The sequence below is a fragment of the Camellia sinensis genome, chromosome 6 (genome assembly GCF_055761805.1).
Source record: "Camellia sinensis isolate YWXY chromosome 6, ASM5576180v1, whole genome shotgun sequence".
Taxonomy (NCBI): Eukaryota; Viridiplantae; Streptophyta; class Magnoliopsida; order Ericales; family Theaceae; genus Camellia; species Camellia sinensis.
This window is the reverse complement of record NC_138966.1, coordinates 32,171,243-32,195,380: the sequence shown is the minus strand read 5'-3', so window position 1 is coordinate 32,195,380 and position 24,138 is coordinate 32,171,243. Positions and strand designations below refer to the sequence as shown.

Here is a 24,138-nt window from a genome sequence, read left to right as displayed (position 1 = left end):
TCCGACAAGACTCTGTAAACTGTCCCGACATTAATTCTGGTTAGCTCCTTCAAGGGTCCGACAAGACTCTGTAAACTGTCCCGACATTGATTCCGGTTAGCTCCTTTATGGGTCCGACAAGACTCTGTAAACTGTCCCGACATTGATTCCGGTTAGTTTCTACAAGGGTCCAGCAAGACTCCATAAACTGTCACAACAACTATCACAACATTGTCTACTACAACGGTCCGACATAACCCCATAAACTGTCTTCTACATCGGTCTGACACCCCCATACAGTGTCCTCTACAACGTTATGACACCACCATACAGTGTCCTCTACAACGTTATGACACCATCATCCAGTGTCTTCACCAATGGTCTGACACGACCATACAGTGTCTCCTATCCTCTTTTATTTTTATGTATTTTCTTGTTTTGTTGCTCTCTCCAAACTCAAGTTAGTTAGTTCCTATTCCCCTTGAGTTTGTGGGGGGCTGTTAAAATTTACCATCACCTACCACCAATTTACCATCACCTACCACCACCTACTCCTCACCTACTCCTCACATACTACACTCACCCTCTCCTATATAATGAGCCACTCACCATTTGTAATAAATACAACAACATATAACAATCAATAATACAATTCTCTATTTCTTTTTATACATTGAATTCTAACATTTGGCTTTAAAAATATATGAAACTTACATGAATTAATATAATTCGTCTCTGAATAAATTGATATTTTGGCTTGAATCTCTATAAATTGGAAACTAATGTATAAATGTACATTACATGTAACATCAAAAGTGCTATTTCCTTCTACATTTTCCCGTTAGTTTTGTGATTCTAGGTTGTAGTTTGTTTTTCTCCCTATGAGTTCAACCCCCAAAAATAATAATAGTAATTTAAAAAAATGAAATAACATTATTGTTCACATTTCTTACATTCTTTCAAAGCAATAGAACTCTGTGTGGAATTTTACAATCATTGTTAATTTTACAATTCATCTTCCAACACTCTGATTAATACTTCTGTCATTCAGCTTTGAGTTCCATTCTTTACCATTCATTCATTGTCCTGCTTAATATTTGACTTTCAATTAACTCATCCTAACACTTTCTAACCTGTGCTTGGAAACAAAGAACTCCACTCAACTTGAAACTCCGCATCCATTGACTCAATAACTCAAACTCTATTTATAATATAAATATATATATATATATAGACTCAACAAAATCTAAGGCAACTTTTTGATAAAAGGTCATACCCAGGCTCTTGTTTATAGCAGTGTCTGGGAGAGGTAGTAAGGCACCCTCATCCCCTTCCTTTTTTGTGGAAATAATGATTCACGCGACTCAAACACTCGCCATAGCGCTGGAGTTGGATAGCACTTGTCAGTAAGCCAAGTCATGACATCTATAAAAGAAACATATTAAAATCTACGGCCATTAGGCAACTTATTAGGGGAAGGAGTGCACATTGCTGAACAAGCTCATTCAAGTGTGTTGAAATCTTAGATAACTCTATGTTCATACCTTTTTTTTTTTTTTTTTTTTGGGATCATCAACAAAAGGAAATTTCATTTGTTTTGTTGGGTCATAATGCAAGACACTCTGGTTGCGCATTTATGGGTAGTTTAACTAGTTTGTTATTAATTGCACCACCTGTTTTTTTTCCCAAAGACCCCAGTAACTTCAATTACTTTAAAGGATGATTGCAACAAAACAGTCAGATGGTTACCCAAGTTTTCTTCAATACAAAAACAAGTAATCCACTAATGGTCTAATATCTATACAATCTAATCGGGGGGAAAAGAAAGGGAGGGAACCACTTATCTCACTTTCCACTCTATCTCTTTCAATTTTTCAGAACAATCTAGTCAAAATAACGACTTCGTACTGTGGGTTTTCAGACCAATGGTACCAACTAAGAAGCACGAACACTTCTAAGGTGTTGTGTCCATGCCACACAGCAACACTTTTTGAATACATACTCAAATATGTCCTATACTATTTCCAAAAATATTTTAGATACTGACCCCTTTTACCAGCTTCAAACCTGGCGTGAAGCAAATGCTATTCATTCCAGCATTGTTGTGTGGTTCGCTTATTTGAGTCACAAGAATCAACCTCTCTATAGAAAATGGGGTAAGGTTGCCTACCTACTACTTTTTCCATACCCTACTGTAAAAGGGAACCTTGTGCACTGGTACAACTGTTTTGTTCATACCATCGTGGTTCAAACTACACCACCAAACATAGTGCACACACTTTGAAAGGCATGGGATTTTTAAAGAATATGTATGATTATAGTTTTTGTCATAAATTCAAATGTGGAAGTAATTCGAGCCTTTAACAATACCTTTTCCATCCAAGGATATTGAGTCTGACAAAGGAGAATGATATCTATCCCTGCTGGCTAGCTATGACCAAAAAGCCTTTTTGACACTGGAACATTTTTTATGACTTTTTCCAGCACACAGCAACGAACTTATGAGGAAGCTGCCAAACTAAAACTTCCCCCATGAAATAATAGTAAACAAAATAAAAGCAGAAGCAACTCGAAAAAAAAAAAGAACGATGAATCTTTGGGAGCCTTCCTTTCTTCATTGCATTTCATTCTAGTTCATAGTCTTCCCCGTCATTTTAAGGTTAGTGTTTCCCTTGATTTGGAACTGCTCTCACAGCCCTCAATGAAACAGACTCTCAGTCCTGTGCCCTTTCACGAAACATAACTAACTAGTGAGATCCCATGCAAATGAAGTGTAGCCCTAATCTAGAACCAAGCTAAACAAAATGATATTTAGCAATAACCCAAAATATGAGTAATAGAGTTGACAAGCAAATGAATAAAAGTATATGCCTCTTTTATATGTCTCCAACCAACCAAGTATAACAAGGATTGTTCATGACTACACCATGCAGATTTTGTAAAGAACAGAGGTGCTGCCAATGGAAAAAACTCCACCTTTCTTTCCTAAGCTTAATCCAACTTGCACAAATAAATATACAGTCAGATAAAACAATTTATTCAGCACCTGTATCCTCAACAGATTTCTTATATTCAGGCTTTAGCTCGTAAGTTCCTTGGTTTGTACCCCTTTTATTGTAGACACACAGCTCATTCAGAATCTCCTTCAAAAATTGCTGCGGAAAAAGGGAAAAGACCAAAAAAATTCCAGACAAGTTAAAACCCATCTGGGAGATTTTATAACATATGTGACACCATGTTATCGTTATTTCCTCATACAAACAACAAAACAGAAGATTATGTAATCTAACCTACAAAAGGTTAAAACTTTGCTCTCTTATATTCAAAGTAACTATTAGATGATTTTAACAACATCAGACAAGTCTACTATTAAGTTGAACCCAATAAAATACTAAATCATAATCAATGCTTATCTTATAGTTTTACTAGCAATAACTGCACAAGAATGTGAAATATAAATGATCAGACATACAGCAGGTTGATCTGTTTCTTGGACTAGCTGCTTCAAGGCCCAATTAGGTTGCCTTTCGAAAAGCTTAAACATAATTTCCTCCAGTTCCCCGCGATCTCTTCTAGTTCTTTTCACTTCTGGTCCCTTAACAGGCGCTGCTTTCTTTTTATCCTGGACACAGAAGTTGATAACAACTGTTTGTTATTCCACAGCCCATGCACATACTAATAAATATGATTAGGAGTCATAGGGCACTTGGTAAGCTTAAGCCACAACAATCTAATTAGGACACCAACTAATATCCTGTTAGAACATGTTAGCTGAGCCCTTTGATGCATTGGCGAGATTTCTTTTCCAACAAGGAAATATGGACACCAAAACCTTGACAGGGAGAGGGGGGGAAAGCAGAATAAAAGGCAAATGAGGGTGTTAGTTAGATGAAGGGTAGTTTTGTCTTTATGCACTTATTTGATTAGTACAAATATACATTGTCACAGAGGGGAAAACCTAATCTAAGGTTTTGTGCCTCTTTCCTAATAATCATTCTCTCTTTTGTTTTCTCTTCTCTTCTCTTGTTCTTAAACTTGTTCTTATAATTTTAAATGAGGGCAACTGTAAACTTCACCATAAATTTTTGAATCAATACCTTAGAACTGGAGGGAATTAAGCCAACCATTCCAGGCATAGGCCTCATATTGACTCCACGATCATTGTCAATCACCTATTGAATAGCCAAAGAAGAAGAAGAAAAATATTCCATGAGAAAGCGAGAGAGAGAGAGAGATGAAGGAAATAAACAGAGATATCTGCTACCTGAATTTGTCTATTCTTAATCATTGATTTATTTGTCCTTTCACGGCACATTTTGCTATACTCCTCCAAGTTCTCATTATGGGGCTTCATGTCAAATTTATGTTCCACTTTCCCTTCCACTGCAACCTTACCTACAATATCAACATTTTCTACCAAATTGGTTAACTATTTTAAAACAATTTCCCAAAAAAAATGCAAATGTAGCACAGGAGTCAGAGGAACAGGAAGTTTTTAACTACAGATAATTTAATCCTACCTCTCATCCCCTCCCCCAAAAAAACACATACGGGTCCCAACAAATAAAACAGCCAAATGGTTTCTTTTCTATATAAAAAAATGTTACAGCTACAACTATCACCTATGAAGCACGGGTACTCCGAAAATATTGTCGTACTCGTACCGGGAATTGATACGCAAACCGATAGAGTTGCATGCGTACCGGATACTCGAAATTCATATTGGGTACATTCTATACATTTTTTGACAGTTGGGTACTTCATGGGTACGAGACGGGCATACAGGGGTACCTCAAGCTATGGGACATTGGTGGAGATACGTTTAATTTATTAAAGTTCTAATTTATTTGAAATTATAAATCCTTTATTTGATGCGCCAAAGATGAAAGATGTATTATTCAATGATGAAATTGATGGAAGTGAAAATTCAAATTTCAAGTTTTTAAATTTTAATTAGCTTGCTTTCGGAATGAAACTTTATTTTGTAATTTCTCTTATTTAATGGCATTAAAATAGCTTATGAACTTTGCTTTGGTATTGGTATTATTGAAATATGATTTCTCTTTTGGTTTTGTAATTTCTCCTTTTAGTTTTGGTATTAAACTTTGATTTGTAGGTTAAATCTCAAATTACAAATTATAAAATTATAAATAAATTCGGCGTCCCCTAACAGTACCCGTATCCTAATTTTTTTAGTTCTTGCCTTACTGGCGTACCTGTACCAGTATCCATACCCATGCTTCATAGACTATCACCTAAATATCTCAGAAGAAAAAAAAATGAAAGGGTTGTGAAGTGTATAAGAAGCCATGATGTAAAACAAGCAATAGTAATAGGGTACGCTTCAAGTTTCAACCAGCAATAATATCAATATCCCAATGTCCTTAAGAATTAGGTTTAGAAAGATATAACTCTTGGACGCGCATCAACAACCAATACTCATACCTGAGTCCATATAACATAGTATCCTACATATGTCAATTTTCATATTGTGTTCCATGTAATTTTTTCATTTTCAAAAGGTGCAACACATCGGTTTTACGACATAATGCTTAATCAAAGACAACTTAATGCTCAAGCTTGGTTAAGCTAGTTCAGGATAGAGGTCAAGATCGAGTCGGCTCAGGTCAAGCTTAGGCAAATTCCTCTACACTTCGGAATGAGCTTGGAATGTTGGACCAACCCTCAACCCATTCGAACCCTTAATACGTACAAACCTACCGTGGTCAATTGACTATTGTTTGGAGTCTATGAAGTACCGACACTTCAAAATAAGTGTCGTAGCCATGTCAGACGTAGGACACGGCGGGGACACGTATGGGACATGCCACATAGTGTGTCCCTTTATTTAATTTTTTTTTTTTTAAGGGACACGTCGAGGACACATCGAGGACACTTTGGGGATGCGCCAAGTAGTTATTTTTTCCATTTCTTTGATGCTTTTGATGGATGTTGGATGTTGAATGTTGAATGTTTATTCATTATTACTTAGATTTAAATACTTAATAGATCATTCACAAAAAATAAAATAAAATAAAAAATATACAAACGATAAGTGTTAATTTAAAAGTGATTTTTTTTTCTTTAATATCAAAATAGTAATAAATTTTGTTAATTTTGACTCTTTGTGAATTTAATATTAATCAACATAACAAATAAAAATATATGAAAAAATATTTTATTGTTGTGCCCGCCGCCGTGTCCGTATCCCTATTTTTTTAAATCACCGTGTCTCGTGTCCGCATCCATGTTCATGTGTATGGGTTTGTGCTTCTTAGTTTAGAGTTGATAACCGAACTTCAAAGGCAATGAAGTTGCTTCCAATTCTTTTAATTGTTCCAAAATTTTAATTAAACCACTTGCAATATACTTATATATTTCGTTCAAGGTTTCCTTTGTATCTACTCTTACTAAGTAGATGACATAGCCAAAAATCAAAATTTGGAAAACATACAAGAAAATATTTCAAAAAATTTATTTTAAAACCCTCTACATTCTTTCCGGTTTCCTCTGAAGTAGAGTTTCTTCAAAATCCCACCTTCAAGGTCATAGCTAAATCCAACCCCCGCCTTAGTTGGTCCTTGCATGGGCCAATGCTAATATGATGGCGTACTTCAACTCTACTTCTAAAACAAGATATTGAGGTATACTAACAAACATGCAATAGATTATTGAGTTGACCTATCATTGGCTCAATCAACTTGTATTTGGACTAATATCAAATCCAACTTGCTAAATTAAGACCAAACACCCAAGAAGTGTACATTTTATTCTTTATGGTATATCATGTACTTATAGATAACTGCATGTACTATACCTATAAAACAAAAGATCATAGGTTGATGAAAAGATCTGATGTATCATTATATATGATTTTATATCTCCCAAGGAAATAAATACGAAAAAAATTGTGATTGTTTTCGATCGTCGAATTTACTATAAAGAAAATATACCATGTTTCGAAGTGTGCTTTTCCAATACGTAAGTCACTAGCATTTTCGAGTAACACTAATTCTATATTGTCATAATCCACCACTTAAATAGGTAAGGTAAAAGGAATATAGGACAAATTTCAAGTTGATCTCACAATTTACTACTGGTCATGCGAACTTGTTCAAATTTGACAATATTTGAAACCAAGTGAAACCAAAAAATTGGTCCAACCTAACTCTTAAAAGTAGTTTCTTACTGTCAATGTTTGAGAAGAGAAAAGTAAGTGGTATCTCATCCCCTTTTATATTAAATCATCACCATAATTGCAGAAGTGCCCTAAGGCATAAAATAAGAATACTGAATATTCATCAGAATAAAATAGGAAATATTCCAACACATTCTAACACTTCCCCTCAAGCTGATGCAAAGATATCTCTCATGTCCAGCTTGTTAAGAATGTCACGGAATGGTTTATTCCCTAATCCTTTGATGAGAACATCAGCCAGTTGGTCTCTAGACCTCACGAATGGCGTACATATAGTGCCACTAGTGAGTTTTTCCTTGATAAAATGCCTATCAATCTCCACATGCTTGGTCCTGTCATGCTGAACTGGATTGTGCGCTATATTGATGGCTGTTGTATTGTCATAGTATAGCCACATAGAATCTGTCTGATGAATCCCCAAATCCCTCAAAAGTAGTCTAATCCATAATGGCTCACACACACCCTGAGCCATAGCCCTAAATTCAGCCTCTGCACTGGACCTCACAACTACATTTTGTTTCTTGCTTCTCCAAGTAACTAGATTTCCTCCAACAAAGGTACAATAACCAGAGGTTGACCTTCTATCAGTGACTGATCCAGCCCAATCAGCATCTGCATATGCCTCTGCACTAAGATGACCATTTTCCCAGAGAAGACTTCAAGTAGCTCAGAATCCGCATAACTGCCTCCAAGTCAATTGCACGTGGAGTATGCATAAACTGACTAACCATACTCACTGCGATAGCAATGTCAGGACACGTCTCCCCCTGTCTACAAGCTCACCTCCTTGATCCTCACTAAGCTTTAGTCCAGGCTCTAGTGGTGTATCACAAGCTTTACTTCCAAGCATCCCAGTTTCTTTTAGCAAATCAAGCACATACTTTCTTTGACATATGAAGATGCTCTCTTTGGACCGAGCAACTTCAATACCTAGAAAATACTTCAAACTACCTAAGTCTTTGATTTCAAACTCATTGGCCAAATACTCCTTTAACCGAGGAACCTCCTCAACATCATCCCCTGTGAGTACAATATCATCCACATAAACAATAAGAGTTGTCGTCTTACCATGTGAAGAGTGTTTCACGAACAAAGTATGATCAGCTTGACTCTATTTGAAACCATATCGCAGCATGGCTTGAGTAAACCTCTCAAACGAAGCCCTAGGTGACTGTTTGAGGCCATAAAGCGGTTTGTGTAGTCGGCATACTTTTCCTTTGATTTTAACATCCTCAAAGCCTGGGGGAATGTTCATGTACACTTCTTCTTCCAAATCTTCATGAAGGAAGGCATTCTTCACATCCAATTGATGGAGAGGCCAGTCAAGATTAGAGGTAAGGGAGAGGACTCTGACAGAGTTCATCTTAGCAATAGGAGCAAATGTCTCCTGGTAGTCTACTCTATAAGTCTGTGTAAAGCCTTTGGCTACCAATCTTGCCTTGTAATGTTCAATAGAACCATCAGCTTTGTGCTTCACTGTGTACACCCACTTACATCCTATAGGTCGCTTTCCCTTAGGTAACTCAGTCAATTCTCAAGTGTCATTTTTAGCTAGGGCTCTCATCTCCTCTATCATGGCAAGCTTCCACTCAGGAGTAAAAAGAGAATCCTGAAAATAAGAAGGAAGACTCACAGAAGAAACTTTAAACAAAAAAGCTTTATAGGAAGGAGACAGATTAGTGTAAGAGACAAAATGAGAAATAGGACGTTGAGTACAAGACCTAACCCCCTTCCTTTAGCAATAGGAACATCTAGATTAAGAAAGAATAGAGTTACCTGGAGTTTCATCAAAAGAAGAGGATTCTGGACACTCATCAGGAGGAGAAGATAGCAGTGGAGAATTTAAATTGGTCTCTTGTACCCAAGTAACTTGTTTTCTATTTGACATAAACTTTGCCGTCTTTCACTGCGGATTCAGACTCAACATCTTTCACTGCGGATTCAAACTCAGACTGAACATTCTCAATAGCAGGGTCACCATTAACATTCTCAACCTGCTCAATCACTGATGATAGCGACACAAGAATCGCTTCACGCCAAGGCTCCCCCTGAAGGGATGACTAGGACACTTGAGGAGGATAGGAAGTAGGATGGAGACTCAAAGAAAGACACATCCATAGTGACAAACCATTTTCCGAGAGAGGGGATGATAACACTTGTAGCCTTTTTGTGTGGCAGAGTAACCTAAGAAGACACACCGAAAAGACCTAGGATTACCACGGGTAGGAGAATGGTTATGAACAAAGCACACACACCCAAAGGTTTTGGGAGGAATGAAGAAACCAAATGAGTGGGACCCTAAAACCTGAAGAGGAGTGTTTGTTGAGGACTTGGGTAGGCAAACGATTGATGAGGAAGGCTGCAGTGAGAAAAGCTTCCCCCCAATATGATCTAGGAACACGCATTTCAAAGGACAGACAACGCGCAATATCAAGAAGAGGGCGGTTTTTATGCTCTACAACACCATTCTGTTGAGGGGCATTTGTACACGAAGTTTGGTGAATAATACCATGAGTGGCAAAATAGCTGGCAAAGCCAGAGTCAATGTATTCCCCCCCATTGTCAGAACGCAGAATTTTGACAATCACCTGAAACTAAGTGCAAAGCATTTAATAAAAATTTTGAAACACAAAAAAACCCAAGATACACCTATGTGGTCCGAGAACAATCATCAATAAAGTTGACAAATCATCGATGACCCTTTAAAGACACAAAACGAGAGGGACCCCATACATCAGAATGAATTAATGAAAAATGAACTAAACTTTTATTAATAGAAGGAGCAAAAAAAGCTCTGTGTTGTTTTCCAAGTTGACATGACTCATATTGAACCTCAAAAACATTATTTTTCAAAAAAACGGAAGGAAAAAGATGCTTAAGTAACAAAAAAGGTGGATGCCCAAGACGACGATGCCACAGCCATAGGTCTTCCTTTATAAATGGTAACTAAATGGATGAATGAGCCAAGTTGTCTGCTTGATCCAGGATATAGAGACCATTCTCGTTTCTACCAATGCCAATTATCTTCCTCGTGATAAGGTCCTGAAACAGACAATGATCAAGAAAAAAGTTACAAAGGGAAGCAGTGGCATGAATTATACCTTTCCCTGACACAGAAAAAATGGTACCATCAGCAATTCAAACTTTATCCTATCCTGAAGAAGGGGTATATGCAGAGAACAAATCAAAAGATCCAGACATATGGTCGAAAGCACTAGAATCAATAATCCAAGGCAACATTTGATGATATAGGAAAGTAGAGGAAACCCAGAAATATCAGCAGAGGAAACAACCAGAGCGGGAGACTGTGGCTCAACTGTATCAGAATGATGAGCTCGGCATTGGGCCCTCAGCCTCTAGACTGACCCAAGTGACCCCCTCGAGACCCAAAACGATCTCCACGACCCCCAGATGGCATGCAACTTCCAACAAGTCTCACGGGTGTGGCGAAGGCGACGACAATAGTCATAGAAAAGGGTATCCTTCTCAGAAGGAGGACAAGAACTACGATCCCCATCTCAAGAAGGTACAGAAACTAGACCAGATCGATCAGAAGCGGCAGACGGAAGCATAGCAGAACGATAACTCTCCTCATTCTACACATAAGCAAACGCTTCTTGGAGAGAAGGAAGCACATCCATACCCAGCAAACGACTCCTAACAGGATCAAACTCCACATTCAAACCTTCTAAAAACTTGAAGACCCGCACTTGTTCAACAAATTTTCGGTACCCAATAGAATTTGTGGGACAAACTTGTAGTCCTGAAGATGATCAAGTCTCTTCCACTCATTGCTAAAGAAAGTAAAATACTGGAGGATAGTCATCTCACCCTGGACGGACCGGTCAATTGAGCATCGCAACTCAAAAGTCTATGAAAAACTACATTTGCAAGAATACGTAGTGGCCACAGCCTCCTAAATATCCTGTGCTATGTCCATAGACAAGTATCCCTCACCAATCACCGAAACCATGGAATGTATCAACCAACCCATGATAAAAGAATTGGTAATCTCCCACTGATCATAACCCGGATCTGTGAGACTGGGGGCCTGAACGCGCTTATCAACATATCCCAGCTTCCCTTTGCTCTTCAAAAATATAGTCAAACTCTAGGACCACGCTAGATAATTCTAACCATTAAAAAGAGAGGTGGTGATTTTTCTGGCCAGGGTTGAGGGAATCAGTCATAGTAGTAGGCAAACCAAGACTCGCGCCTTGAGGAGCAGGCTGTGAAGTAGTGGACTCACTAGTCAATTCTGTCATGAATACTCTACTAAGGAACCCTCACACAAACACTAGTCTAATCACAAACCCGAAAGATGAGAAAACATACCAAACAAAACAAAAAAGAATTTAACAAAACATTTTTTTTTTTTTTTTGAGAAGACAAATTACATAAGATCATCGAATGAGGACTTCAACCTAGATCCAAGACAGAGCTGATTGAACCAAAGAGGAGAGAGAGTCGACTGAACCTAATAGAAAAGAGAGTCGATTTGAACCAGAGAGCCGACTGAGCCAGAGAGGTCCTGAGTGGCTATCGGCAACCTAAGGGAGGAAAACCCACCAGACTGAACCTCCAAGCCTGCTAACAGACCTAGGCTGGAAACAAGGGGGCTTTGACGAGCCCTAGGGTGCTGGCGAAGCCCTAGGGGGCTGCGGCTAGGGCTGCCGAAGTCCTAGAAAGATGCGACTGGTACTGCCAAAACCCTAGGGGGATGGCGTCTAGTGTGGTGTGGACTGCTGCTGGTGTGGTGGTGCGGTGGTGGTGTGAAGGTGGCTATAGGGTTGTGGTTTCTAGGGTTTTAGAGTGGCTCTGATACCATGTCAATGTTTGAGAGGAGAAAAGTTAGTAGTATGAGTGGTATCTCATCCTCTTTTATATTAAATCATCACCATAATTACAGGAGTACCCTAAGGCATAAAATAAGAATACTGAATATTCATCAGAATAAAGTAGGAAATATTCTAACACATTCTAACACTTACTTGATAGAAAAACCACAATGAAGCCAAATCACTCTTTGCATTTGTGTGTTTATAATCATTAGTAAAATGTTTCACAAAATCAAAAAACAAGATTTTGTCTAGAATGATGTGACAGCTGCACTTTGTCTTATACCTTATTTGGATCAGATTTTTTACTAGACTTTTTATTTGACATTTGGGTTTTTAAATAGTTTCAGTTTTGGATCTTCGTATTTAAAAAATTAAAAATTAAAAAAACTAAAAGGCCATTAAGAAGTAAAACATTGAATAGTAATTGAAAAAATAGGCTAGAAGCCAATTAGCTTTTAGATTATAAGAGACTAAGACACCATATCATTTTGTATGAGGAACTTTGTAGTCTGGTAGATGAATTCCGTTTGTCTATGATCACTCGTAATGGTGACTAACAAGAAGTTCAAGCAAGAACAAAGCATGTACACTTCTTACTAAACTACATTTTTTTTATCACCAAATTCATACTAAAACTACATGCCTAGGATTGACATTAAATTATCCATCCTTCCTTTTGTGTGCATCGCAAGCTATTAAGAAATGTTTCTTTTCACCATAACCACCCCCCCCCCCCCCCCCCCATACCAAAGGATACCTCCTTTAGTATTTCCAATAGATAGAAGTTGATATAAATAACCAAAAAGAGTTGAGAATACTAGCTTTAAGTCATTCCACCATTTCTGGATTGGGAGGACTATGGTAAGGGAAGACTGCTTATCCATCATCTTTTAAAAGTGAAACAATGAGCTTCATGACTATATTCATTTTAGCTGAAGACCTTTTGACAATTATAGTCTCTCGCTTGGGGGGGCGCATTAGCGCTTTAGAAAGATTGTAGGGCCATTAGGCTTTACTAATAACATATTCATCTCACGTTAAAAGTGAAACAATGAGCTTCATGACTATATTCATTTTAGTTGAAGACGTTTTGACAGTTATAGTCTCTCGCTTGGGGGCACGTTAGCGCTTTAGAAGATTGTAGGGCCTTTAGGCTTACTAATAACATATTCATCTCACGTTAGACGTGAACTAATAACAAGTTACTTTCCTTGTAGAAGATCATGTGTATGTGCTCATTGAGAAGGGCCGCAACGTTTTTGAAATATCATAATCAAACCTTTATTTTATTTTATTTTATTTTTTGCGTTACCAAAAAGATTTTTGAAAGTATTACTACTACCATAATGATGATTTTCCTAACCTCCTAAGGCACTCTTTGGCATCCTCTACAAAAATGCACTTTTTTATCTTTTTTTGGTCACATCACCTCTCTACTTTTTACACATCTGTCAGTAAAAAGTCAAAAAATATACTTATTTAGATCATCCCAAACACCATGTTTGACTTCTATTTATGGTACATACATTAGGGGCTTCAGAGAACTTTTGGCAATTTAAATGTTGCACTGTGAATAACACTGAAGTTTTACGAACCAAATCTTCTACAATGCCGGTTCAATCGTATATTGCATAATGCCTAAGCAAACATAGTTGATGTTCAATCAATTGTCAAGTCACTAACGCAAAACCAAGCAACCAATAGTTTGCAATCATTTTAGGTCACGCTATGAGTAAAGAATAATCTAGGCATAGTAACAATAGGCATATAGCATAGTACTGTCATGATTACATTTTTAGTATGCAATGAATCCTATCATAGACCATCACCCTAATGCAGTGTAAAATTTAAACAAAAACAAAAATTATTCTCTCACTCAGAGTTAAATATGTATTCGTAGTGTCTCATCAAATCACTTCATTGTCCTCCTTTCTCCACAAAAATAGGATTACATAAAATGATTGATAAAAGACCTACCAAAGCAATTAAGTTTTCATATGCAAGGCATAAATCAACCTCTTAGACTTGTACACATGTTCCAATTGATTAATTAACATTATCAACCCCCTCACACCCAATAAAGGTACAAGTACCATGTCAAATACCCATTAAAGGTAAAGGCAACACTTCCAATCCTTTCTCCAATTAAAAATTTGTCATCATTTGTACTAACAACCTCTAGAGGTTGTTAACACATTACAGCTGAATTTATAATATTATTCACCTTGTCACCCCTAAACAGGATGTATTGAACTCATAATTGATTAGATACTTTTTATGATTGTCAACTAAGTACGCAAGTAAATTGCTCTCGGTTGTCCAATCATTTTAAAACTAGAGTCATTCTTTGATCAATGATCACTATGAGTCAGATAATAGAATTTGATCAATCCTTTTTTCTATCGTTAAGGTGGAGAACTGAACCACGAATTCTCTTTCTAAATCATCAATTGAGTCACTATTTGTGAACCAGGATTCTATTTTGTCATCAGTCCAATCCCCCCTTCACATTTTTTTTTCCTTTTCTTATCAATGCATGAATTAATAGATCTCTTGACTTGTATATATAACACAGACATGACCTTAGAGTTGGTTTCATTGTGTAAATAGCAATAAATGGAGGGAAAAAAAGAAAAAAAGAAGAAGAAGAAGACAATGTACACTTGTCAAATATTTGTTAATTGGAAAAATTAGATATCAATAATCATAAATGTTATAATCCTCACCTTGGTTTGTCTCAGAAAAAATGCACATTGGAACAAAGTCTTTAAACATGTTCAAAGCATAGCTTTTTGGCATGTTTGCAATCTCATTGCCAGCCATCTCCATTGTGAACTGATTGTCATTCAAGATCAATGTAAGAAGAAAGAATGATTTACACTATGAACATACCCAAATAACAAACAACAATTCACATAACAAGAATAGAATGAGCACCAAATAATTGTATCACTACCTCCTCTTATTTTGTTATAAATTTAAAACTTTTAAAATACAATCAATCTGCATAGATGAAAAGACAGTATGTATCAGTAACTCCATCCATACAATTTTAGAGAAATACGGAAATGAATTATTGTTTGCCTCTTTGATAAACTTATCCCATAATGTGATTACTAGTTAAAAAGATCAAATAAACTACATATTCACCAATATCATGTAGATTGTTTTTATTTATTTTTAATCAGCAGTATCATGTAGAATATTTTACAACAATAATGTAACAAATGTGGGACAATAAACTTCTCCGATCATCATAAATCAACTATCAGATTTACATAGACATCGTCAACATGAGCTTATAGTTTGTTTGCAAAACTAAGAGGAAAAGAAAAAAATTGGCTTCCTTTCCTCTTGTTTGAACCACAGAGAGAGAGAGAGAGAGAGAGAGAGAGACCAAAAAAAAAAGAGAAAAAGGAAAATGAAAGCTTTATAATGTGAGTAAGGGTATCTCCAATCCTTATCAAAATGTTGACTCAAAATTAAATTTGAGTAAAAACACCCCCAAACTCTTCTCCACTCCTTGACTCAAACTCGTGCCAAATTGAGTTTTAAAAATAAAAAAATATATATAAAAGAAAGGGAGACTCAAATCTTGAAAATGTCCAAAGGCTATATTTGCTATATTTATTTACCAAATTGCCATTATTGAAATATGATGAGAATTTATAAAAAGAATTTGAGAAAAAAATTGGAGTTTGCTATTCGAGTGCTTCATATCAAAAGAAACTTCTACTCAAATTTTGATTGGATAAGGGCCTAAGAGTGTGAGGAAATCGATTCTCACGGAAAATGAGGGCAAAATAGATATCTAGTTAACACCTCTTTTCTCTCAAAATCTCTCCAATTTTGGAGATATTCAAAAAAATATAGGGTAAATTATGCAAATGGTCAATGTAGTTTACATAATGTGTCAATTTGATCCTTCTTGTTTTAATTTGCTCGATTTTGTCCCTTAATTTAACAGCACATTGGTCCAATAAATTTGGTGGACGAAAACTCAAACAGAGTGTCAATTATGTGTCAATTAGGCCCCTATCATAATCAAGCAAATTATTTGACACATCTTGTATCGAATTAAAAGACCAAATTGACACATCGTTCGAGCACATGACCACTTTCCAACCGTCAAACCTACCGGCCATTATTTATTAGACCAATATGACACAATTCATTAAATTAAGAGACAAAATCGAGTAAATTAAAATAATAGAGACCAAATTAATACATTGTATAAACTACATAGACCATTTACATAACTTACCCAAATATATATATATATATATATTTTTAAGAGAAAAAACCTTTCTATTTCTCTTATTTGAGAGGAATAAGATAAATCAACCAATCCAAACGAGCTATTAGATCAATCAAACACAAATCAAACAAAACAATCCATTGAATTCAAAAGTAGATCAATATTCCACTTACTCAAAAATTTGGGGTGAAATTGAGCAAAGATGTGAAGAAAGAAAAGAAATCATAAAAAGTACCTGAAGGGAAGAAGAATCGTCGGAGCGAAGAGGATCGACGGAGACGACGACTTTGGCGAGGGAGGGAGAGTCGGAGGAAGAGGATTGAGAGTGAGAGAGGGAGTGAGAGTTCCATGACTTTGAAACCACGAGTGGGCACTTCATCAGCCACACCGACCTCTCCGATTTTCCAGCTTCCAAACTAATATTACTATTACTGCTGCTGCCGCTGCTGCTCCGCTCTTCCTCCATCTCTCTCTCACTCTCTCTCTCTCTCTCTCTCTTCGTTTCCTATTTTTTCTCTCTTCTATCAACGGTCTACAACTCGGTCCGCCGATTCCGTACAACCGAGTCTGTCAGAAATTTTGACAATTGCTTTTCTAATATATCTTTTTATTTTTTTAAAAGATTTAAGGATAGTTGATGGAGAAATTTGTTGAAAAAGAACGTATAAGGATTAGTTGTAGTAAATATTTTTTTATTGGTAAGAAGTGAATAATTTAGTGAGAAATTTATTTCTTAATTTATTTGTTAATTTTTTTTATTTGTTTATTTAAATTATTTTTTATTTATTTAAATTTATATCTATTTATTTAAATTATTATTTTTTTTGTTTTTTTTTTTTTTATCTATTCAATTTTTTATCTCAACTTATCTATATAATTTTGAACAAATATGATCCATTTGGAGAGAAAAGAGAGTGATCTGTTCAAATTCACTATGGAAATATGTCTTATATTTTTTATTTGTCTAAATTAACACAATTTGTAAAAAAAAAAAATTATATATAACCTATCTGTTAAAAAACTTTACCTGTTTATTTTTTAACAGGTTTGATATGTTAAAATCTTTTTTTGAATAATCTTTTTCCAGATCAGATCAGATCAAATCTGTTTAATTTTTTTCCTTTTCTGTTCAATCTTTTTCTTTTTTAGATCAGATCTAATCTGTTAATTTGTTATGAGAAGAACAAACCAAGATCAATAGTAGGAACACATAAACAATTCCATTCAACATCAGTACAACTATCATAGCAGCATCTCTAACTCATAATTATTCATAGCAATGGCAGCACAAAAACAAGGTTGAAACCCTAATTCGCGAGAGAAGAGGTAGCTGAAATGAAAGTTTGAAACCCTAGAGAGAGAAATTCAAGAGAGAAAAATATGAGTAGATCTGCGAATGTGTGTGCTTGTCCAGCAAAGAACGCTTTGGGTCTCTTCTACACTATTAACAAATAATACTACAACAACGTTTCAAAGTTGTCATCGTCGTTTTTATCGACGGCGTCTGAGTTGATTCATTGTGGTATGCTTTGTTGCTAGCTAAAGAACACTGTTGAAAAGGCAAAGCTCATCTCCACAGTTGTCGAAAATAGATATGGTCGATGAACACTGTTTTCCATTTCGGATCTACCATTGCCCAGATCTAGTTAGTGATTTTCGTATCTGAGATGAAGATGATAGAGAAGAGGAAAAGAGCAATCGTCATTGGAGATAAAGCAGCGAAATAGGGATCCAGCATGGAAAAAGAGGCCGACGACCATGTAGGCAACGGAGAAGACGTGATTGACGACGGCGTTCTAGGGAGGAGAGAGGATGGCTCTGTTATGGTGGTGGCGATGGTGTCCTATTGGAGATCGAAGATGCAGAAAAGAAGAGAGAGAGAGAGAGAGAGAGAGAGAGAGAAAATGTATGGTAGGTTTGGTTTCCAAACCATGTTTGTAATTTATATATATACACAGGGATATTTTGGTCATTCATTGAAGTATGTCCTTATGAACAAAGTATTTTAGAGTGTAGACTTTTGACCAAACAAAATTCAAATTTAGATTTATAAATTGAGTGCCCTAATTGATAAAAAGTTACACATATGGGTTATATGTTATTTGGTAGGGCTAAGTGTAAAAATCGTAAACTAGTCTAGTCCAGACTAAATCGTACTGTTTGATTTGGTTTTCTCAATATACAATTCAATTTTGATTTTTAAAATAGACGAATAGTAATGCTAGCATTATTAATAACCAAAACATGAACATATAAAGATTATAAAACTCATATTATGATTTAATAGAGCTTGTTCTTTTGATTGGGTGAGTAAGGGTGCTCAATTTACGACATTCCCCCTTCATACCAACGGAAAATGGCCTTTGGCAAAAGTCATGGGCTTTCTAGTTTTCCCAAAAGATTAGGCGGCAACTTGAGATCTGGTGATGTAGTCTATTTTTATTAAAGATTTTGTAATAAAATGGATTTTTGTACAAATTGTCGGATCTGGACTCTTATTTATATTTCATATTGCATTTGTGAGACTAGATCAGGAGATCGGAAGTCTAAACTATTGGGCGTGCTCGGGTATCTCCCAAAAGCATGCCACAATAACCTATAATGGATTGAAAAATCAAGAACTTAACCTTATGATTCATTAAGTGAAATTTTTGTCATCATTTAATAGACTACTAATTGTAAATGGATAGAATAAGATAACCTAGAAACAAAATTGATAGAAAAGCGACACACTCTTGATATACTTGGACCTAATCAAAGAATTTTGAGGGGGGGAAAAAAAAGATAAATAAAGAAAGAAAGAAAATAATCATATTTTGTCTTAGCTTATGCACAAGAGAAAAGTAATGCAGTTCCTTATGTAGTATTTCTAATTTAGAACTTAGATTCTTAACAATACTTTTATTGAAGAAAACTCTTTTGCATACCATGTATAATGGATTGTTGACATGTAGCATATTAAAACTAGAATCGTGATAGCTATAGTATTAAAGGAAACTCATTGGAAATTAAGAACCTTAATTGGATAACTTGTAGAAAATTTGAAATGCCAAAAATTTAGTCTCAAGATTGATTAGATAATATTTCTATTACCATTTAATAACTGATTAAAGTAAAAGAGAAACGAAATATAGAAAGATGGAACCAAGAGAGGATATAATGTGTCCTTAGCATGCTTAAATCAAATAAAAGAATTTGATAAAAGTTGATTTTATAAAAGAGTCATAATCTTATACTACTTATTCATCCTATCGAAAATAGAAGAATCATAATCTCAAATACGAGTTTTAGTGACTAAGTGCAAGAACAATACGGATTTAAAATACCTATGTAATTATAATGTTGCTTAGAAAAGAAACAAATAGGAAAACTAATGGAAATACTTTAACAAACCTTCAACTTATAATAGAAATGAAAACATAATAATATAAGTTTATCATGAAGTCAACTTGCCTATTTAACAAGAACAATCACCTATCACCAATAACGTTTCCAAGATAACAATCCTTAACGGGTACAACCATAGGATACTGATGAGATGTGCCAAATGATAATTCTCAATTAAATAGTAGCATGCCATTTCATGAAGCTTTAATTAAGAAAAGAAAGAGATTATTTCTTGAGAGAGGTATAAGATACAAGGTAAATAACCATTTTCAAATCAAGGAGAATAATAAATGATGATTTTATCATAGCGCACAGCGAAAATTAATAACTTATCCATATAAATAAAAGTTTTAAAGGAGGGAAGATTGTGACACTCTAAAGAATGCCACATACCATAATTATTTCTGTTGGAAAATAGGCCGAGTATTGGACCCAGATTTGGGCGCTCATGTGACGTGACCCATGGCCCATTCAAATTACCCATGTAATTTGAATTTGATTTTCTGATTATTCTATTTGTTAGGATAACCCACTATCTATCTACATCTATCATATTCTTTTAGGAGATATGGATAGATGGTTACATATCTGATATATGTATCAGATACGTTATGTATATACCAACCCTATAACATTGTTCAAGACTCTCGCCCTAACTTTCTCCCATCAAAGAACGATCAAGCCTTTACACTGTGACTGGAGTGGGTGATACTTATGTTGTAGTATCACTCCATTGTTGGCTATTTTTAGTTCGTGAATGTGAAGCGCGTGATTTATCCCCAAGGTTCTTTGTTTTGGATTCTAACACATAAGGTATGCCCGAATCTGTTTTATCTGTTGCATTATACAAATCTTACATTGTTATCAGAGCCATATGGGGTATTTTCGTGCTTATTTTTGTACATTAAAATATGTATATAATTATATTTATATATATATATATGTGTGTGTGTGTGTGTATACATGATATATGCATAAAAATTAATATTTTTTCGAACTTTCTCTGATCAACCTGAAATTTACATGTGTTGTAGTACATCTCATGTAGAACATATCTGCAAAATTTCATGAAAATCAAACGGTTAGATTTTAAGAAAAATGGAAACCCATTTTATATTCTCGAAACTTTACTTGCATGATTGTTTTACATGCTTTAATTTCAATCTACAAATCTTACATATTTAGAATTCTTGTTTCAAGACCTTTGAAACCATATATTATTTGTTAGATTTGGACTCACAGTTGATAAGAAAACTCAAACCCTAAATTGGGTTCTTTGTGAGTTCTTGGTGGCTTAAGGAAGAAGATGAAGTGCAAAATTTCTGCACTTCTACTCTCACTAGAGAGAGAGTGTGTGTAATATAACCTATCATTTATGTTTATTAAATGTCAATTTTGAGAGCACCATTTGCTTTTATTTTGGAAAATTGAGTCCGACAGTACCAAAATCAGACCAAAAATCACCTCGGAAGGCGGCGTGTGTGCTTCACGCGCCGAACGACGCTGCCAGCGCTTGCCACGTGTCCCACCCGCTCACACGTGCCACGCGCGCTGCTCACAAGCGCACCATTCACTTTTTCCACGTACGCGCCATGCGCTGCTCCGCTTTTCGCACCGGCTTGGTTGCTGGATGGTAAGACTCTCTTTGTTTGTTTTTAAAATTCTAAATTACTTTAAATGGTCATAAGTAATTCGTTATAGCCTTGTTTTGAGCGTGGTTGGTACTGTTGGACTTAGAATTAAATTTTTTATCTACTGTAAAATTTTCAAAATTTTATGAAAATAAAGATATTTTTTTCTAGAGATAATAATTCATTATTTCTGCTTTAAAATGCTTTTGGTGTTGCATGACTAAGTTTCTGAAGCGGAAATTTTTACAGTAGACTACTGTAATGGTTTACTATTTATTGGTATGATTGTTGCACTTTCCCAGATTCTGGAATAGTTATTTCTAATTTTATGTGTGTTTATTAATTATTTAAAAGTCATGAAAATTCCAGAAAATTCCAAAAGTTACGTACTTTCTGTTATGGCATAATTTGAATATTAAACACAACATATTGTTGTTTTTTTCCTAGAGTTTCTAATATGTCGTGATTAAAATAGCATGATTAATTTTTTTTATTAAAATTCTATTATTAAATGTAACATAGCATGAGTTGATTGTGAATTTACTTTAAGATGCTATTGTATGGAATTAAAATATTTTATCATGATTTAGACATGCCATAGTTAGTGGGAGGTTGTTTGGTTGAGAGAAATCTTTGTAGACTTACTCCCGAAAACTAATGTTTTGCGCATTAATTAAATTAAATTTTGGATAATTGTCACTTGTGGCGTAAGAGATGATTACGAACATAGCGGATTTTCGATCTTGCGACTTGTGTAATATTGTCACTATTTAATTTAGATTTTTGTGGCAAAATTATATTATAATATGCTAATCAAATTAATCTCAATGCGCATTTTTTCTCTCTAAATTGACTTAGCTTATGAAAGTTAATTTGGTTGACCTAGACTTAGAAAAGATGTTCAAATGTGAACAATGTAATCCTATTCTTTAGATGAGTAGAAAGTCTTAGAGATTTTAGGTCAGACCTTAATTGAGCCGAAGTAAGGAAACATGACTCAAAGTCATTGTGGTTTTGTTGCCTTGTTTGGCGTAATAAAAACTGATGTGTGTGCTATGGTTAGCGGCATGCTAAGTAGTTTTTGATTGGCGAGTTTGGAGTTGTGAAATGAGTAAGCCATCAATAGATCTAGATATGATCTTGACTATTGAGCTGTGCGGATTGACTTTGTAATTTGACTTGTAACAATATTGCATCATTGGATGAAGCAACACTCAAGAGTGATGTCATTCAAGAAATGCGAGCTTAAATGAGTTAGTCATTAAATGTAAGACGAGTAGCCAGTATGAGCAGTGTTTTGCTCTCTACCCAACTGATAGGAGTGGATAGAGCAAAATTTCATGCACTATAATAGTGTGCGTTGAAGTATCACTTAAAGTTAAAAGATTGGTGCTTAGAAGTTGCAAAATCTATTAACACTAAGTGAAAAGATTAGCGCCTAGTGGTTGAAAAATCTATTAGCATTGCCAACTTGTCTAAGTTTGGACACTTACTGTTTCCACACTTAAGTGTGAGACATGAGGAGGTGCTTGTTTGTATGATTCCTTAGCTAGGCTAACATTTTTGAATGACGTTTACCTCTAACCGCAAAAGTTGCAGCATAGTAATGAAGAGGTCAAGGCCAACAAGGTTGTTGTGACTATAAGAATTTAACGTGTCGCTCGTGAGAGCGTTGTGTTGAATTAGACTCTTTAGCCTAATTCGCGCTTAAATTACTTCAGGAGCTTTCATATATTGATAGCTTATTTTCTTCTTCTTGTGGATAGTAGAATTAATTGCAACTAACTATGAAGTGAGAAATAGAGATGGCAAGAGGAGTATCGTTATGTTTCAACTAGATACAATAAAGTGTATGGAGAATAAAATTGAATTGAAGGTATAGGGGATTAGCACTTATTAGTTAAATTTACGACTTAGACGCACTTGATATCTCCATGACATCCTTTTATGATCTAGTGAACATGAATTAGTCGTGAGTCATTACCTAGTTGGGCCTAAACCTTTACACTTGTCTTTGAAACCGCACACATTAAGATGATTGGAATTAGTTTATGACATTGGTCATGAACTGGTGGCTTATTATACTTAATCACATTAATGAGAAGATGACATAAATTGTTTGTGTAGGCCCTCTCGGGCCCACTCGCTTGTGACATCCTACTCTCATTTGAATGTGTAACTTTGTTTGCAATGGCCGCTCACAAGCAAGTAGGAAAGCCGTAGAAAGTCATCTACATTGGTGCATTTAGTCCACTATGATATTTGTGACTGGATATGTGTAAGGATATGATAGCTAGCCCCAATCTCTATATATTTATAGATTACGATATGCATCTTAGGCAAAGCTATTTGATCTCCTATAAGTCAAAACTTTTGAGATGATTTTTGACATTGCACATATGAGGTCGAGATCAATTAGATAAGAGCTTTCGTGTTTTTAGTCTTGACCAGGGTGGCAAATATCTATTTGAGTTGTTTTTTAAAAAGCTCTGTGAAGAGAAATGGATGCTTAGAAAATTGATTATTCCTAGTACTTAGCAACACAATGATGTAGTAGATAAGAAATTAAGTATTGTTTATGTTAGGTGGATGATGGCGCAATATATTTCCCAATTGGGGATTACACTTTAGTTTGTTGCCTATGTCCCTAACTAAATGCCCTCCATATTAGATTTTACAGTCTTTTTGAGTTATGGGTTAGCGGTTATAGGTGATTTGTAACCATCAAGTAGCTTATCTTTATTTTTACTTCTCATAAGGTTGTGAAGTTAAAGACCTAAAGTTCTAGGGCACATTATTGTATGCTGTCTTCTAAACGCTTAGGGTCATGTGGCGCATTATTAT

The 24,138-nt window shown here is 35.4% G+C and overlaps 1 protein-coding gene across 1 annotated transcript; it reads right to left on the bottom strand.

Moving 5' to 3' along the window:
* Positions 1 to 2,833: 2,833 nt before the first annotated feature.
* On the bottom strand, positions 2,834 to 16,925 carry LOC114287645 (transcription initiation factor IIF subunit beta). Its single transcript, XM_028231082.2, has 6 exons — positions 16,512 to 16,925; positions 14,745 to 14,853; positions 4,244 to 4,374; positions 4,077 to 4,151; positions 3,452 to 3,601; positions 2,834 to 3,134 (listed from the first exon to the last, which is right to left on the bottom strand). Exons 1-6 carry the CDS (start codon positions 16,740 to 16,742, stop codon positions 3,015 to 3,017), a joined length of 816 nt encoding a protein of 271 aa, XP_028086883.2. The 5' UTR covers positions 16,743 to 16,925; the 3' UTR covers positions 2,834 to 3,014.
* Between the last annotated feature and the right edge of the window lie 7,213 nt (positions 16,926 to 24,138).